We start from the raw sequence: 18992 nt of genomic DNA, 5'->3' as shown, positions 1-18992 counted from the left end.
GTATTTGTGACAACATATTCAATCATCTTTGAAGGTGAAATGTGACCATTTTATCATAAATTATTCTTATCCCAGAGATAAACTTTTGCTGCCTGAGTTTTGTAATGACAGTCCACAGAGTCCATTTAAGATTGCTGGGTTTCACTGTCTTAAGTAGTAAACATTATGGGGTCAATTAGATAATTTTTTACATCAGTATGGACTGGTGAGATTTTTTAGGAATTGAGTCCCCAGTCATAATGTTTATATCCCACTTTATAGGACTTCCCATCTAACAGCTCTTTTAACTGAGTTTTTCTCTCTCCATCAGGCAGATTTCCTAAAATCCATTGCAAAACCTGTAAAGAAAAGAGATAATGTACTACCCATACAGTTACCAGTGCATTTGTATATTGGTTTTTAAGTACAAGTAAATGTGTAAACTTCATATCATTCTAATGTAGGTGTTGCTATAAATTATCATATATAAAATCATATTTTATGAACATTATTAGCTAAATTTACACAGAAAATTTGTGACTGCATGAAATTAATACAACACAGCTTTATTTCATCATTGCAGTACAGGTTTAACTGCTTGCATTCTTGTAAATCAAGAGGGTACAGCTTACCTCCTCTTTATTTTTACCAAAGTCTTCCTGGTACCAGCTAAGAATTTTGGTCAGCATGATTTGTTTCTTGTTCATATCAATAGAGAGACCATCATCACTGTCTAGAAAAGCCTCCGCTGCCAGCTTCAGCTGACTTTCTAACCCCTGAAAATGAAAATGGTTTGCACACATAATGCTTTGATAATGATAAATAAGTTCTATATTTGTCATTTTACACACATCTGATGACAGAACCTGACACTGTATTAAATCTTACTCACATCAGTAGAGTAGGTTTTGATTGGAGGGCAGCTCTTAGCCCCACACACCAGGGCAAAGTGAATATAGGGCTCTGGTTCCTGGAGGGCAATCTTATAGCGGGGGTCAGACTGTGAGAAGGGCCGAAACAGCATTCCTAAAATATAATAAGAAATGTTAGAATTAGGTACAGGTAAGTCACATATGCAAAAGTGCAGCCAAACTCAAAGACCTTGAAAGAGGATACCTTCCTCTCAGGTTTACATCCTCCCACAATACAAAATAAACCAGACATTTAATTCAGTGTATTGAATTTTTAATATTTTAATACTGCAGTACGGTAACAGGGCTTGCCTCATTTCAATGCTATGGTTATATAATATTTAAATAAGATTTTACCTACTTCCTGGTTTTTGTAAATTTGATGTTTTATATGAGGTTTAATGATGAATTAATGAGGAGTCCAGGAAATGGTTACTCTGGTATTCAACAAAGGTCTGAGTATCAAACACTTCAACACTTAAAATAAATATTTGAATACTGAGGGAAAATAAAAACCATGCAAATTTTTTTATCACTTTTATTGCTGTCAAGCACATTCTATCATCAGAAATTACCGTACCATTATCTCAGTTGCATTGTACCTAGCCTCAATTTAAGACTCTGCCAAAGTGACTTTGAATTGTAATAGGCCTACCAGAGAAACAACTGTCTTTACTACTCATAAAGAAGTCAAGGAATTTTAAAAGCTTACCAACACCCTTTCTGTTTGCTCTCAGAACTCCATTCTCCATGTCTTGTAGGGAATAGGCATGTCCACCAATGATGTATCGAACAGTGTTGAAAAACTAGTAGTTATTTAAAGGAAAAATCAGAAAGTGCAGCTAAAAAATCCTTCAACATTAATTTTTGTTATGACCAGATTTGGTTTAGTGTTCTGCTTACAATGTAGCATTACTATTGATACATACTGCATTAAAAGAAAATTACAAATAAAGTACCATTAAATATCTTAAAAAAAAAAATAGAAAATCCTATTCATTTACCCCCCCCCACTCCAAAAAAAAAAATCAATGCAGGAGGCCTATATAAGCATTTTCGGTACTCAGCTTGATTACATTTGCAAGAACACTGATTTTCAAAATAGTATCTGAGGCTAAAAATTATTTGTCTGTCATCCATTTGTCTGTCCGTTTTGGTTTTCCATAATTTTTATTTAAATGCTTGTAGATATTGAGCTCATTTTCGGTATGTTGGTGTATCTTGAAAAGTTAAAGCTTAAATTTCTTTTAGTTCATTGATTTTTTGTAGAATTACAGCCTTTTTTAATTAAAAAAAATCTACTTCTTCCCCAATCACTTGCAGATATTGTGCTGATTTTGGTATGTGAGCCTACCTTGATGAGTTATATATACAGTTTACATTTTGTTCTTAGACTACTTCTTGGTGATTTTTGACAGAAATATGACATTTTCAACTTTTAACAAGAACCAGATTACACTTGCCAATAGGAGACAAGTACTATTAATGCAATATTCTCAGAATGCTCTTTTTCTTTTGATCAATCCTCCAATCTCTATCCAACTGAAATTCAGGCATGTGTAAAGCTGATACAAGACCATGTTTTCTGAATTCCTTACAAAGTCCAAGAACCATAGCTACTGAGAACTTTAAATTACAAGATAACAAAGTTAGGTGACAATGCCAATTTTCATATATCTTTCTTTTGATTGGTCATAGTTTTTGTAAGTACTTTCCTATTTATCTGTCTATTCATAAATAATAGCAGTTTTGTTTCTGGTTATGTCTTTCACGTTGTGAGGCCTAGACCAGCACGCCTTGTCAACTCTCTGAAAGATGTATCTGGTGGGAAAGTGTGTCACTACCAAAAGTAGGCCTCATTACAGAACTAAATAGCCATAGTCATATCAAATTAAAATTATACCTTGCTCAATGCGAGACCAATTCTTGGGGGAAACAAGTGACAAAAAAACTCAAAACATGTAACTGTTGCCTCATTTTGGAATTATTCTAAACTTACCGGATTATATTTTTCACATCCTGGCACACAGCCTTTTATAATTCAGAAGTAGGTAACCATGGCCTCATTTTGGAATATTACGGCTATACACGTACATTGTCAACTATTAGAAATAATCATTTCTTACCTTATACCTCTGCCAGAGATTGACTGGTGGTCCTACAGAGACATTTGCATGGATGACCAGGGCATTGTAGATATTGATGAAGAAGGCCACCTTCTCATCCCGGCTAGCATCAACTATATTCACTCTCTGTAACTCTTTAGTCAGACGTACATATTTCTTGAATTCATCACTTCCAGCTATTCCTTTATAATTAACTTTCTGCAATAATCAAAATTAAAAGCTAAAACAAAATATTTATGCTTATCAAGATTAAAAGTAAAACTAAATAAATGAGTTAAATGAAATTCGTCACTTAGGCAGAACCTAAAATACCGGTAGTGAAATTCAGAGTAAAAACAAAGGCTTAACGATAGATATGAAAAACGTCACTCAACATACAACCCAATGACAGGTTATATTTGCTAACAAGGTCATTACAGAGTGCTGACTTTAAACAAAATAGTTGAATTCACTTTTATAAGATTTTTTTTTTATCCTGTTCATCTTGAGAATATCTTTAAAAGTTTTCCACCCAGTTCCTGGATCAAATTTCAATTCTCCTTAACAGATAATTTGTGGAAAGTTTAGTTGAAACTGACCTAGTGATTCTGAAGAAGAAGAAGAAGACAAAAATGAAAATGAAATACCAACTTTCAGACAACATCAGATAGATAAAACAAACAGATGCCAACCACTATGATTAGAAAAGCTCATGGTCCTTTGGCTGAGGTGATACTAATACTAGTTTTACTTTTCACTCTAAACATTCTGTACTATGAAGAATTTGAAATGGTTCTGATCTTTACAAAAAACTTACTTTTCCATCTGGTGACAAAAAGGCTGCATATATTTTTAAAATGAGTTTTCTTATATCTTCCCCCAAGTCACCAGCTGAAATAGAAAAATATATATTTTTTTTTAGACATTATAGAGTTTTCTAGAGGAAAACTTTAAAATTCAATTCTCAAGAGAATTAAAGAAGCTTTTGTTTTCTGCTAAAATCAGTGCTACTAGGTTAAATCATACCAGGTCTTGGTTCACACTGTGACATTTCTCCAGCGTTCAGAGCTGTTGACTCGTCGTCATCCATCAGTCTGTACAGCGTATCTGAGTCCTGGAAGGTCTGGTCTGACTTCAGGTTATGTCCAAAGTGTTGATCTATCAATTTCTGTCCCATCTCTACAGCCACACTCCTGTCTGAAAATTGCACAACAAATTTTAAATCAAATATAATTATGACCTTCTTGTACATAGCTGTCATGCTCGATTTCACGCAATCTCAGGGCTCTAATTGGCGACTAATTTAGCCTAAATTTTCAAGGCCACTTAGAGGCCTGAATCTCTGAGTTACAGTACTGTACATTACCTAAACCCTTGGTTTCCACAATCCAGTCAACAAATTCCTTCCCAACAAATGTGTTCTTGTGGACAGACAGGAGTCTTCTGTGGTCCTTAATTAGGCCACTCTTTCTGAGATTCTGTACCAGGATGGCATATTCATCAGGCTCACAGGAGAATTCACCTATGTCTGTAAGATTATTTACGCACAAAATTAGATTTTTTAAGCATGGCCAAACCTAAACCCACAAGGCCATGACTTGAAGCTTGTGGCAGGTTTAGTTAAAATATGGTTATAGTAAGTAGTTCTTGAGAAATAGTCAAAAACGTGAAAAATTTACAGATAACGGACACGACCGTCATGAGGCACTCTTCCTTCAGGAAAGGTGATCACGCGAGCATTTGATTCAGGTGAGCTTTAAGACAAAATTTCTTGTTAATGTATTTGGGCATAAAATTATATAAAGCAAATTTCAAACTAAATCTATTCTATTCTTAACACATTTTTCAGTTTCTTTTTTTTCTTTCTTAATTGTACAAAAAATTCAGAGAGTGACTGGTAGAATTGAAGTGATTGGATAATTATGAACAGCTAGAAGAACACGTGTTATACAAAGTTGACTTCAGGTTGTCACCTTCTTAGATACCTGAATCTGGGACTGCAGTGTCTGGATCTGGAATCTTGGGAGCATCCGCTGGAGCCTCATTATTAATCACGTCATCAAGGAGAGTCTGAAATCTCTCCTTATCTTCTATCTGTAATTCAATACATTAAAGTTCTATAAGAAAATCCATTATCAACTTTATACAGCTATATACAAACAAGATTTTTGTGCATGTGTTACTGTTCGTTTGCTTGGTGTATATGGAAAATTTCAGCTAATGTTACTCATTATTATATCCTTGTTTTAGAGAACGTGTTTATTTATAACCAAGTAAATGAAGATAGTCCAGCACAACACTGACAAGTGAATTCAATATTATATGGCCTATCTGTAGTCCCTTCCCCCTCCCATCCCCAATACAAAAACACAATACTCACCAAGGTTTGCAGATCATCATTTCCTCCAACGTGAGTAGCATTAAAGAAAATCTGGGGGACAGTCTTCTTTCCCGTTTTGGAGGTCAGCTCCTCCCTGCACTGGGGGAAACGATCCAAACTAATATCAGTGTATGGAACTCCCTTTTCTTGTAATGTATTTTTAGCCTTCATGCAATGGGGACATCCCAAGATAGAATAAACTATTACTTGTCCCTTCAGCTCCATACTTCAAATCGAAGTCATTAACAATGTTCTAAATACCCGATGAGCCGTTTACATGTGTCATGATCAATAAACCACAATGCGGAAGACAGCTTGTGACTGTACAACGAAAGGCAACTCTTGCCACGCTTCTACTTTCACTTTACAACCCTTGAGGGAGAATGTTTCCGCTTCGGTAACTCATTAACTCATGTACTTGGGGATTTCAGCTGTTTTTTTTCTCTTTTAAACCAACGTTTTGTGACAAGCCATTTACAAACAATCTTGCTTACGCTATAACAAGAGGCCCATGGGCCTCAACGCTCACCGCAGTACTTATCTCTTTGGCCATGCTGTTCTTCACCTGATTCTCCCGAATGTAATACCTATCGTGGCCCCGCCCTTACAGCAGATGTCATGATCTGAGCAATTTAAAATCTATGCTACCAAGGATGCTTCCACATAAGTGTGGCGGTCAGCCGGGTTTGATCGCCGGTGGTCAGACAGCTCAGTTGGTAGAGCACCTGACCGGAGTTTCAGAGGGCTCGGGTTCAAATCCTGGTCTGGTTCGCTGCATTTTGTCCTTTCCCTTTACACCTGGTGACGTGCCATGCCCTGGAATGGACAGGTGAAAGACCTGCCAGGGATGAGCCTGGGTTGGGGTCTTTGGAGGGCCAAAGACCTTTCAGGAGGGAGGAATGTGGCGGTCAGCCGGGTTCAGTCGCTGGTGGCCAGACAGCTCAGTTGGTAGAGCACCTGACCGGAGTTTCAGGGGGCCCGGGTTCGAATTCCGGTCTGGTCCGCTGCATTTTCTCCTCTCCCGTTACATAAGTTTCACCTTTTCTAGTCCTATGGTAATTCTTGGAGAAGATTTTTTGACCCCACCCTAGTTTTGTCTTTTCTTGATTATCTCCCCTTGGAAGGGGCTTGACCCTTCATTTTAACAATTTTTTTTTTAAACTTCCCTTTAACCAAGGATGCTTTGTACCAAGTGTGGTTGAAATTGGCTCAAAATGTTCTCGAGATGATTTTTTTTATGACTCCACCCTATTTTTGTCTTTTCTTGTTTATCTCCCCTTTGAAGGGGGTGCCCTTCATTTTAACAATTTAAACTTCTTCTTACCCAAGGATGCTTTGTACCACGTTTGGGTGAAATTGTCCAGTTCTTCTGGAGAAGAAGATGAAAATGTGAAAAGTTTACATACAGACTGACAGACAAATAACAGGTAAACGGAAAAGTTCACTTGAGCTTTCAATTCAGGTGAGCTAAAAAATAATACTAGACCATAGACTAAGTATTCAGTCAAATTAAATTAGCCCTTTGTTATAAATTGTGAACGGCCGGGGGACCTATGTCCAAAATTTTCGATGTGCATTTGTTGAAGTAGTGTACTTCAAATCTCACCACTATGTCAAATTGCATTCTACCCATTAACTAAATAACATCATTTGGACCACATCCTCAATCAGTAAAGGTTATACAAATGCACTTTTTAAAAAGTTTTATAAATTCAAAGTACATCAGACATAAAAACAACTGTGTAATAAATTGATTTTTGAGTTTATTTCAGAATAAAATTAGGAGTGAATATCAGAAGCAATATGAAAAGCCTAAATGGAGAATAGATCTACACAGTATCAAGTACAAAATTTGTATGCTGGTAACTTAACACAGTTCTATATACAACTGAAAATAGCAAACACATACACCATTCTTTGACTTCTGAATACTAAAAATAAAACACAGTAATGATGCTGTGGCAAGACATCTTTGATTATGCTAATGGAAGACGCTGTGCCACCAATGATTACTAACATAGTCCATCTGGTCAACACTGAAAGCATGAATTTTACAGGGTATTCTTATACATAATAAATGTGGATAAAGCCACAGTAAGCACATCACTAAATTCCAGCACTTTCTACAGTGGCTGGTCAACACTTAATAATCCTTCCTGGCATAAAAAACTTGTTTACTAGCGATCACTTTGTGACATTGATTTTTCAAAAAAACTTTGAATTTTTGTCACACACACTTTTTTTGCTTTTAGAGAAAAAAAAACACCTGCATTATGCTGATATTGTTTGCCATTTTCATAGTTTTACAACTGTACTGACCATGAATGAATGTATGTATTCTTTATAAACATTTTATTCAAGAGAAAGATGTTGCTGAAACTGAGAAAGTTTCAAAGAATTGTATCCATCAATCTCTTCACTCATTCCAATTTTACAACTTTTCAACTTTCATCTCTCCCTCACCAAAAAATCACTGTTTTCCATTTCATTCCAAATTCAAACTGTCAACTCATTCTTAAATCAATTAATTATCACCAGAGACGTCATAAGATACAGAAAATCAAAATATTTTATGTGAAACCAACAGATTAAAATACAGAGCGTGCACCATATTCATGAGAAGACACAAATGCAACCATGCAATGTCAAAATCATAAATTTTCCAGATGTACAAATTACTGTTAATCACAATCATACACTGCTGTTCAATTCCAGTTTTATTTGTAGATTTAATATAAGGAATATAGATATACAATATTCCATCTTCAGAATCAAATACATGTACTTCACTTGTACTTACAATGTATTTCTTTTTTTCCATTTTTTGCATATTTGTTACATGTACTATGGGAGGTCATGGTCTATAAGAGCCTCATTTAGCATAGTGGGTATTTACCTTACATCCATAATAATTTATATTTTGGCAGTACATGTGATCATAAATTAGTGCATACTCTACTAAAGCCACAAAAACATGAATTTGACATAAGTAAGTACTTGAACAGCATTAAATGTGAAACTTGAAAAATTAAAGGAACAAATGGATCAAATTTTTTTTTTTTTTAAAGAAATGAACACAAGAAAATCATAAAGGTACTTTCTGCCCACACTTTAACTTATATATTCAGCAGTAGTATTATGAACAGAACTTGTTTCTATGAAACATTTTGAAAAACAACAACATGTATATTAACTCCTAATTTCCCCAAAAGAATGGGGGTAATTTCAAATTTCATTAACAAAAACCCCTGCTTTTCTTGGGGGGGGGGGGGAGTGAGGGAAGAGGTACTTTAGTGAGAGTTCTAATTTTTAATTTTTTTTAATCAACCTATATAAATTAATTTTGACAAAACACATTTTGCAAAAAATAAAGCACACAGACACAAAAACAGATACCAGAGTGTTAAAAAACAATACACTTTTTTATGATAAGCACTGTTGTTTTTTTCTTAATATGCTTACAGTTTCGGGAGGTTCTAATGGATAAAAAATAATTTTAAAAAATCTATACAAGTTATATGGGAAAATTATTTATAAAACAAAAAATGCAGCCCCCAACGCTCTCAGAAAAGTCTCAAAAGTCTTTGAAAATACTGGTAAAAAAAAAAGTTGAAATTTAATTAATATATTACTCCTAAAACTTAATATGCTTTCAGCTACTTGTTCCCCCAAAAACCAAATTTATTTTCAGTAACAAATTTTGAACCTGATACAGAAGTAAAGAGTCAACACAAAAAAAAATGTTGTCAAGTAAAATACCTTAACAATACAATGCTATGCAACAAAATATTGATGCATTAAAGTGCATAAAAATATTACACATAAAAATACTTTTCTCTTGCACAGCTTTTTTGTAAACACATATTCTCTATCTTTCTCACCCAGTACCACCAATGAAAATAAATTATTTATTCTAACAAAAGTAAAATGTTGAAATGTTTCTTTTCTTAACTGTTTTTGTTTTTTTCAGATATAGCAACTTTAGGTCAAGTGCAAGCAAGGAATTTGACTTTTCCCCCTGCAATGCTAATTTTTAGGATCATTATTTACTTACTTATGGTATAATCTATATGTATAGCAAAAAATATTATATGTTAATGATATTATTATATATAATTAGTTATTATTAAATAGCAATTAATTATTCAAAAAGAAAATCCATTGCTATGTTTTCAGGTCCACAGAAATAAGTGACCAAGTTCAGGTTTCCGAAGTTACTATTAACTGAACATCCTGAACTAAAGAGCTACACAAGCTTTGACTTTAACCAGACAGTACATTTATTAGTGAAATCTGAATGAATCCACACAGAGAGAGAGAAGTCTTAACAACATGAACCAGAGCGATTTGGCTTGTTTCCACCATTTATGACTTGGCCCTCTGGTCTAGCATCCCTTGATGGTGACTGAAAGATAAATGATTAATTAGAACTCCAATTCAACTGACAAATATTCTATAATTAATATTTTAAAATATCTAATTTAAACAATGTCAAATTATCCTGTGTCTGGTTCAGATAAATCATAAAATGTTTGTTCTTATTGTGATTTTGTAAATTAAAGCACAAAGATTTTCTCTATTTAGTTCTCACCTTATTTAATATTGCTTGTGCTAAATCCATGAAGGCTTTTTCTACATTAATATTGGCTTTTGCACTTGTTTCTAGGAATGGAACTTCATGTTCTTTGGCAATCTACAATGAACAGTATTTCTTTTCAATAACAACTAAAGCTAAGTTCCATGCTTGAGCATATTATGCATTAATTAATAACAAAGACATTCACTAAGGCAAGAGCAAAGGGAGACTATCTATGACAAGAGCAGTAATTAAGAACTCCAAGACAAACATTAATTTTTCAACTTAAAAAATGTTGTAATTCTACCTATCCTTTTGTATGGATCAGTGCAGTGAAATGACAGAAAGTGACCTGAGCAAGATGTTGACATTCCACAAAAGTTTCAGGTAAGGATCCTAAGAATATTTTGGCTAAATATCTTTTTAATCAGGACCTTTTTTACAGGTGACAATAATAGAGGATATGACCAAATTCGTCAACAAAGAATGGCTTGGTCAAAAACTAGCTAGTGACTGACAAGGATGGAGAACCCTTGTTACAGCCCATTAAGGTCATACGAAACGTAGTTTGAACTTTACTGAGTTCTTCCCTGGAGTTGAAGAGTTCCACTAAATGAAGGACCTGTGTGCAATATTTTTAATGTCTATATATGAATTTGTACACCTCTTCTAAAACAATTTTTGATGAAAAAAATCTGGAATTTATGTTTTGTAATTTTTGTACATTTTCTTTGATGAATGAAAAAATTTCAAAATTTGATATCTTTTCAAAACCCCTGGTAACGCATGCTGATTTTTTGTCTAAGAACATGTAATGGTATTATAAGTTTAAATTTAGAATATCTTTAAAAAATTATCAGTAGGTAAGGTACCTTGCATATGTCCTTAAGCCAAAGGTGTCACTGGCAGTAAATACTAAGACAAATACCATTTCAGTGTGATATTTTGTTCACAATTTTAAAAACAGCAATGCATGCTGCTTGACCCATAAATCTCATTTCAATTTTGATGTAATACTACTGAATACTTTATGTAGTGTGAACAAAACAGTTAAAAATCAAATTGATACAGCAGACTTCAATTACCGGTACAATCTTGTCATGACCAATCAAATATCACATGAAAGAAATGCTAATTTTTCTAAAACTGTTTTTTTTTTTTTTACATTGCTTTAATAAACAGATTCTATATCAAATCTGATATACCCTTTCTTCCTGTATGAAACAGGACACAAAAAAGGCCAAAAAATTTGCATTACAAAATATATTTATAAAATAAAATTAATTTAAATTTGCCCATCTCTAAGTAGGGCAAAAATGAAATGGGGGCAAAATTTCCCTGTATACAGTAACTTTATCAACTTACAGCCTCTCCCCGTTCTTTAGACACTTGTCTTTTATTCTCCATGTCACATTTGTTTCCAAGGATCATTTTCTCCACATCTTCATTGGCATGCTATAAAACAAACAAATGTGTGACTTTACAGACTTATAACTGCAATATGAACTTGTCTTATTATAACAATTTGATGCATTCTGACAATTAGCATTAAGAAGGGGATGACTTATTTTGACATTTAAACATGTTAGTAAATCTACTAATTAGAAATCAGAAACTGTCTCTTTTATAAGAGATAATAAGAACAATGCTAATTTCAGATCAGATTTAAAGGAAAATCATAAACATATATGTAAGTAATAGAAAAACAGTAAAGACCATGGCACGTTTCAATACAAATTAAGCCCTATATTTTTCTAAAATATGAAAGTGATATAAGAAATCAAAATTCATTCTTTCTGAATCATAGGAATTCCCTTCAGTAAGAATACACAAATCATTTTTCTCATATGACCTCCTATATGCTAATTGTGACATCATTAACTTGTGCATTTTCCCGTATTTTCTTAAACCAGAAGTCTCTGTCAAGACTGAAGCTCTACTGGTTTGTACTTATAGCAAAGGAAGAGAAAAGTACTTAAGCAGTTAGAAATTGAAACTTTTCAACAGCAATAAATAGAATACTGATTCTTGATTAAGTCTCTTTATGTTCTTAGTGTAGTCTACTTGCATGCCACATTATATCATAACCAGACTAAAACAGTTATTTGGAGTAGCATTTTGAGAGTATTTAACAGAAATTTCTATTTTTAGTAACCACGGCAACACCGTTCATCTAAATCAAAAACCGATACACAGAATTATGTATCTTAGTGTAGTCTACTTGTGTGCCAAGTTATATTGAAATCAGACCAAAACTGTAGGAGGAGTAGCATTTTGAAAGAATTTCACAGAAATTTCTATTTTTAGTAACCATGGCAACACCGTTCATCGAAATCAAATACCGATAAACAGAATTATGTATCTTAGTGTAGTCTACTTGTGTGCCAAGTTATATTGAAATCAGACCAAAACTGTAGGAGGAGTAGCATTTTGAAAGAATTTCACAGAAATTTCTATTTTTAGTAACCACGGCAACACCGTTCATCTAAATCAAAAACCGATATAAAGAATTATGTATCTTAGTGTAGTCTACTTGTGTGCCAAGTTATATTGAAATCAGACCAAAACTGTAGGAGGAGTAGCATTTTGAAAGAATTTCACAGAAATTTCTATTTTTAGTAACCACGGCAACACCGTTCATCGAAATCAAAAACTGATACACAGAATTATGTTTCCTAGTGTAGTCTACTTGTGTGCCAAGTTATATTGAAATCAGACCAAAACTGTAGGAGGAGTAGCATTTTGAAAGAATTTCACAGAAATTTCTATTTTTAGTAAACACGGCAACACCGTTCATTGAAATCAAAAACCGATACATAGAATTATGTATCTTAGTGTAGTCTACTTGTGTGCCAAGTTATATTGAAATCAGACCAAAACTGTAGGAGGAGTAGCATTTTGAAAGAATTTCACAGAAATTTCTATTTTTAGTAACCACGGCAACACCGTTCATCGAAATCAAAAACCGATACACAGAATAATGTTTCTTAGTGTAGTCTACTTGTGTGCCAAGTTATATTGAAATCAGACCAAAACTGTAGGAGGAGTAGCATTTTGAAAGAATTTCACAGAAATTTCTATTTTTAGTAACCACGGCAACACCGTTCATCGAAATCAAAAACCGATACACAGAATTATGTATCTTAGTGTAGTCTACTTGTGTGCCAAGTTATATTGAAATCAGACCAAAACTGTAGGAGGAGTAGCATTTTGAAAAATTGTTTACAGACAGACAGACGGACAGACAGACAGACAGACAGACAGACGGACGGACCAGTAGAGCTAAAAATTGCACAAGACATCAATTTTAAGTGGAATTTTCTTTCTGAAAACATACTCTACCACCGTCGCCCAGAAAGATTTTGAGATATGTGATTTTTCATAGCAGTTTACATAATATATCCAAAAATTAAAGTGGGCGACGGTGGCAGACACTATTTTCTAAAGGAAAATTGGTACAAAAATGAGTCTTTTTGAGGCTTTTCTGCATTAAACTTAGAAATATACCAAATTAATGACGTCATATTTTCAGAAAAGTCCTCCTTAATGCCATATTCTTTAATGATTTATCATATTCATCTACTCAACTATTGTTAAAGCCAATTTCATAACTTTTTAAGAACATTAATTTTTTAGGGCACAATAAAGCTCAAACTGTACCTTCTTCTTAATGCAAATGTCTATGCAGATCACAGGCCTTTAGATCGCTTAGAAAAAAATTGAGGTGTTGAAAAAAAAAATAAAGGTATGGAACTCTTTTCACAGGGTACCTACTTTCGCCAATAAAATTCTTTTAAATCAAATGCTTTACAATTTTACTTTTTACCCATATCTATTCATATATAAACAATCTTCATTACTACCAAATTTCATTCCGTAATTTCTTATACTTCTCGAGATATTCTGAAATCAATTCCAAAATTGACCTTAATTTTTTTACTCAACATCAGCTTGGGCCTTCGGAGGGCTACACTAATTTTTAAGCGGGAACGACGGGACAAATTTTCCCCGGAGTTTATACTAAAGTCAATGAATATTTGCTCATTTGCGTTTGAGCTTTACATGGATTTTCTCTAATTTGATCATATGATCTTACTAAGTCACAAACAACATTTTAGCTGTCTAATTGTTTTGAAAATCGAAAGGTATAAAATGCATTCCGGGAAAAAATCGTTCGACCATAGCTTCTTTTACATTCATAATCAATATGGCTGTGTAGTTGTTGATGCAGACTTTTTCAAGTTAATTTTTCGCGAAAGGAATTAATACGGACTTAACCTTACAATCCGGAGTAAGAAATCAACTTTAAAATGTTGAAAGATCTTGCAAATACTATGCAACTCTTCGCTGCACTTCAAACACCGTCTGTTTACATGTGAATGGCTAGGGGCCCAAGCTAATGTCGAGTAAAAGAAAGTAGGTCATTTTTGAGATTGATTTCAGAATATCTCGAGAAAAATATGGAATTTCGGAATGAGCTTTGGTAGAAATGAAGAATGTTTACCTATGAATAAATTTAAATAGAAAGTAGAATTTTAGAGCATGTGAATAAAAAATATTTTATTAGCGCAATTTGGTACCCGGTATAAGAGTTCAGTACCTTTATTTTTTTTTTACACACAATTTTTTTTCAAGCGATCCAAAAGCCTGTGATGCAGATCATGAGCTAGAAGGCAGTAAAGTGTGTCTTACTTCCACAATTACAGTACCAAAGTTGATTTATTTTGTTCTATAACCTTTGTTACCATTACCTCCCTTTGCAATACTGAATACAAGTCAACTAAATCTAGACTATCATAAACACTGTGCTGCATTATTATATATCGTCAAAGTCATTCTGCTAAAGACGAATGTGAAAATATACCAATATACCTAAATACAAACAAAATTGTTACATATCAGTATGATACGTCATCACAGTATGAAACCCTGTATCACAATACACGTATATATTGAGCAATAAAAACTCTCTTTTTTTGCTGAACCTAATAAAATGATTTTCAGATTTATTTTGCCAATTTTCTTGTGACCAGCTCATCATTCAAGCCTCCTTACCTCATCAATATTTCGTAACCATTTGGAGATATTTTCAAATGTTTTGGGGTTAGTGATGTCGTACACCAGCATGATGCCCATAGCCCCCCTGTAGTAGGAGGTGGTGATGGTGTGGAATCGCTCCTGTCCAGCAGTGTCCCTACAAAAATAATATTCAATAAATACTCTACTGACTTCATTAACTGATTCATCTTATACTTACTGGCATTTACGGAATAAGTAAGAATACAAAATGACTTTTTACTGATTTATCTTATTAAAGTTAGCTCTTTTCCTTGAAGTTTGTTTTTATGTAGACAATGCACGAAATAAAGACCATGGAATGCAACTTATGCTCATACATATGCTGCTTTCTTACAACTATATGAAATAACCTTTTAGTCTCAAAATCATGAATTTTTAGACTAAAATACTTAAACACACTTACCATATCTGTAATTTAATTTTCTTTCCACCAAGTTCAACTGTTTTGATTTTGAAATCTATTCCTGAAATGAAATGTGACAAGTCATGAAGTGTGATTTGATTTTTGTAAGTGGGTTATAATGAAATTCTTAACACATCAATCTATAAAATTAAATCAATAGTTGGTAATAAACACAAGAGTTCAAACTTAGTCCTGCTGACAATACTGAAGAGACAAGTCACATGTGTCATCATTCATTCATAAAAACATGTATGATACAACTTTCATTTTAGGGATGCAGTGACATGCATCAACAATTAGGTTCACTTGCAGCGTTGCCCAACTGAACTTTGACTTATCTGAATGCAATAACTAGGTTTATACAAAAAATTTAAAGAAAAAGACTTCAGTTTTGTAAATGATCATAAAAAGTATAACCGTCTGGGGCGTCAATTTGGCAATATTAAAAAATCGTTAATGCTTTATTTGTACATACCTGTAGCATTACATTTATGAGTATGCCACTGTCCTTATACTGATATACAGCTATTAGCCCTAATTTCTTTTTAATATTTAATTTTTTTTTTTTATTAAACAGGTATGTAATTTCTCTTGTTTTCTGATTTGAAAAACTTAAGCATTAAGACCACTAAAATATGACAAATAAGTGAAAAAGTTTTCATTAATATTTGTTGCCACTTTAGGGTGATAGGAAAGTTGGGATTTTTTTCCTTCATGGAATAGATCTTCCAATCTCTGATATCATAATGATCATGGGGTTTGATTGTGTGGTATAGGACATTACTTCGTCTATGAGAGTTAAAACTGCTGGGCTTTTCTTCATCACAATATTCTGGCAATACTCAGACTCATATTGCATCATCAAACGTGTTCTGAATGGATGAGTTAGATCTAAGTTTACTTTTACTTCCAAATAGGTAATCTGTACTTTAATTTAAATGTCATGTTCAATTCTACACAGACTGCAGTGATAGACCATAGGCCTTCAGGAAGTTACTTCCACGGGTCAGTGAGAGGATCATTATAATGAAAGTCATGTTCCTGTCCGAGCCGAGTAAGATGCTTCATGTCCAACACCTATATCATATTACTACTGCTCACCAGGAAAGGAATTTGAAGAATGAGATCACCCAACATCATCAACTTACCTATAGTGGATATAAAAGTTGTGTTGAAAGCGTCATCAGAAAATCGAAATAAAAGACACGTTTTTCCAACACCAGAGTCACCAATAAGAAGCAATTTGAATAACAAATCGTATGTTTTTTTCGCCATTTTTCCTCATTCAACTAGTAGAATATTTGTTAAAAGATGGCGGATTTGAACCTTTTATAATTAGTCGCAGATAAGATGAAGTTTCACTTCCACTGATTAGGTATTAGTTTCTTCAAAAATAATCATGTCCAATAATGAAACAATAGGCTATACATTTAACTTTCTTCTATTATTAGCCATTAACCGATCAATATAATTAGAAGACTTGTGATGGCTGTCTGAGATGATGATGTCACTTCCGTCTGTAATCTAAAATCGGATGGACTGAGAAATTCCGAATTGCAGATGGGCGGGGTTGACTATCATTGTGGATTAAATAATTATACAATTATATATGTAATAAATTACAGATTTTTCAGTCTTATTTTTTGGAAACTTGTGCATTTTACTAAACATGTACGGAAGGAAACTTTTAGGAAGAGCATCAGCTTTCAAGGGGGGGGGGGGGGGGGGTCAATAGTGACTTTAAAAAAGACATTATAAAGAAACGAATAAGTAAACAAATTATGATAATATAATAATAACATAAAAAATCTAAAAATATATTTTAAAACACAAACATTATTTAAAGAATAGAAAAGAAGTCTATGTTGACTTAAACATTATGTAAAAAAGGGGGAGGGGTGCAAGGGAAAAATCATTTACCTTACAATTTTGTATATAAATGTATTGTTGTCATATTACTGAAAACTGAGTAATTTTTTTTTTAAGTTTTTCTCCTCAATAATTATGAATACTTATATTAAGGATAGGGGTTGGAGTATGCCTGGGCTCCTTAAGGTTTTGGCTGCAGATGCATACAAGTATTTCATGAAAATTGCTTACAGTAAACCCACCAACAGATTTGTTAATTTATCAAACTCATTTTCCTTTCTTCTTCTAGCACATTCAGACCTGAAGGTTGCAATTTCAGTTTTTGGGGGAGACTGAGATGAGATGGGGGTTTGCACTAAGCAAATATTTGCAGTTTTTAGGTGGGCATTAAGCAAAATTTCCCAGACAAGCAGAAAAAAGTTATTTTATGCTATATGTCAGCAAGATTTGAGTTGGGTTACACAATGATATCCTATGGCCATGATATTTGTTTACCTTCCTCCATCGGACACTTATTTAAAGGAAATACTACCACTATAAAATCTCCCATTTAGTGACTCAGCTAACCTGCTGTAAGCATGCATTTTGGAAAACAATCTGATGTTAATTACTGTAGGTCTTCAAACTTAATGACCATGTCATCCAATCTCATGTTCACAATATTGATACCTGGTTTATTTTTGTGAAATGACTTTTTATAAAAAAGCCTAGCGATTTCTATTTAATGAGGTCATAGATATACTTTAAACTCATTTTCCGCAACAGGAAAACATCTTAAGGTTGGCTTGATCATAGTTAGGATTAACTAGTATGTAATTTGATCAGGTTCAAAGTTCTGAGGTTACTTAAATGACAGAAGTATGCCTCCTATACCTCTTGAGTATTTACACATATACAGTTACATTTTTTATGCGCCCGGATTGATAGATCCGAGGCGTATAATGTTTTTGTCCTGTCTGTTTGTCTGTTTATTTGTTTGTCTGTCTGTCTGTTGTCAACTTTAACCTTCGCCATAACTTTTGAACCATGAGATATAGAGACTTCATATTTAGTATGCATACTTGACCAATAAAGCTCTTTCAAATGGCACCAAGGTTAATTACCTTGTGACCTTGACTGTGACCTATATGCTAAAAATAGCTTTTTCGAACTTTCGCCATAACTTTTGAACCATGAGAGGTAGAGACTTCATAATTGATATGCATACTCCACTAATAAAACTCTTTCAAACGACACATAGGTCATGACCTTGTGACCTTGTCTGTGACCTATATGCTAAAATTATCGTTTTCGAACTTTCACCATAACTTTTGAACCATGAGAGATAGATATTTCATATTTGGTATGCATACTCCACTAATAAAGTTCTTTCAAATGACACCAAGGTCAATGACCTTGTAACCTTGACTGAGACTTATCTGCAAAAAATAATTTTTTTGAACTTTGTTACCACCGAGCGCATAGTGTTTCACAAACACATCTTGTTTTTTTCATAAAATTCCCACTGATCGAGCTCCTTAATTGTCATTAAGCATTGGAAACAAGTCTAGGGAAAAATAATTCAATTTTTCCATTCAGAATTTGTATATATTATGCTTACATTTCAATCAATATCCCTTTTTTCTCTGCACAAACTTATATTATCTCCAAATTTATTTTAATTTAGTCGTAATAATAATTATGCACTAAC

General features: G+C 33.5%; 2 protein-coding genes across 2 annotated transcripts in view; both read right to left on the bottom strand.

The window, feature by feature from the left end:
• LOC134255239 (uncharacterized) overlaps positions 1-5718 on the bottom strand; it is a 5822-nt gene extending 104 nt beyond the window's left edge. The window contains exons 1-10 of the mRNA XM_062737751.1: positions 5376-5718; positions 4981-5089; positions 4362-4523; positions 4022-4192; positions 3813-3886; positions 3017-3214; positions 1603-1696; positions 872-1005; positions 612-755; positions 1-338 (exon numbers count right to left, since the gene is read on the bottom strand). The exon at positions 1-338 is cut by the window's left edge and continues 104 nt beyond it. Of these exons, the coding sequence (XP_062593735.1) occupies positions 216-338; positions 612-755; positions 872-1005; positions 1603-1696; positions 3017-3214; positions 3813-3886; positions 4022-4192; positions 4362-4523; positions 4981-5089; positions 5376-5600 (1434 nt within the window). The 5' untranslated portion in view covers positions 5601-5718 and the 3' untranslated portion in view covers positions 1-215. The remainder of the gene's footprint in view (positions 339-611; positions 756-871; positions 1006-1602; positions 1697-3016; positions 3215-3812; positions 3887-4021; positions 4193-4361; positions 4524-4980; positions 5090-5375) is intronic.
• A 1403-nt stretch (positions 5719-7121) lies between these two features.
• LOC134255241 (ras-related protein Rab-10-like) lies at positions 7122-16965 on the bottom strand. Its single transcript, XM_062737752.1, has 6 exons — positions 16582-16965; positions 15434-15494; positions 15007-15145; positions 11317-11406; positions 9967-10068; positions 7122-9780 (listed from the first exon to the last, which is right to left on the bottom strand). The coding sequence occupies exons 1-6, from the start codon at positions 16706-16708 to the stop codon at positions 9700-9702; spliced, it is 600 nt and encodes a 199-aa protein (XP_062593736.1). The 5' UTR covers positions 16709-16965; the 3' UTR covers positions 7122-9699.
• Positions 16966-18992: the final 2027 nt, after the last annotated feature.

Source organism: Saccostrea cucullata, unplaced genomic scaffold, assembly GCF_032062105.1.
Source record: "Saccostrea cucullata isolate Sc308-1 unplaced genomic scaffold, CSIRO_AGI_Scuc_v1 ctg127, whole genome shotgun sequence".
Taxonomy (NCBI): domain Eukaryota; kingdom Metazoa; phylum Mollusca; class Bivalvia; order Ostreida; family Ostreidae; genus Saccostrea; species Saccostrea cuccullata.
This window is presented reverse-complemented; position numbering and strand designations above follow the sequence as displayed.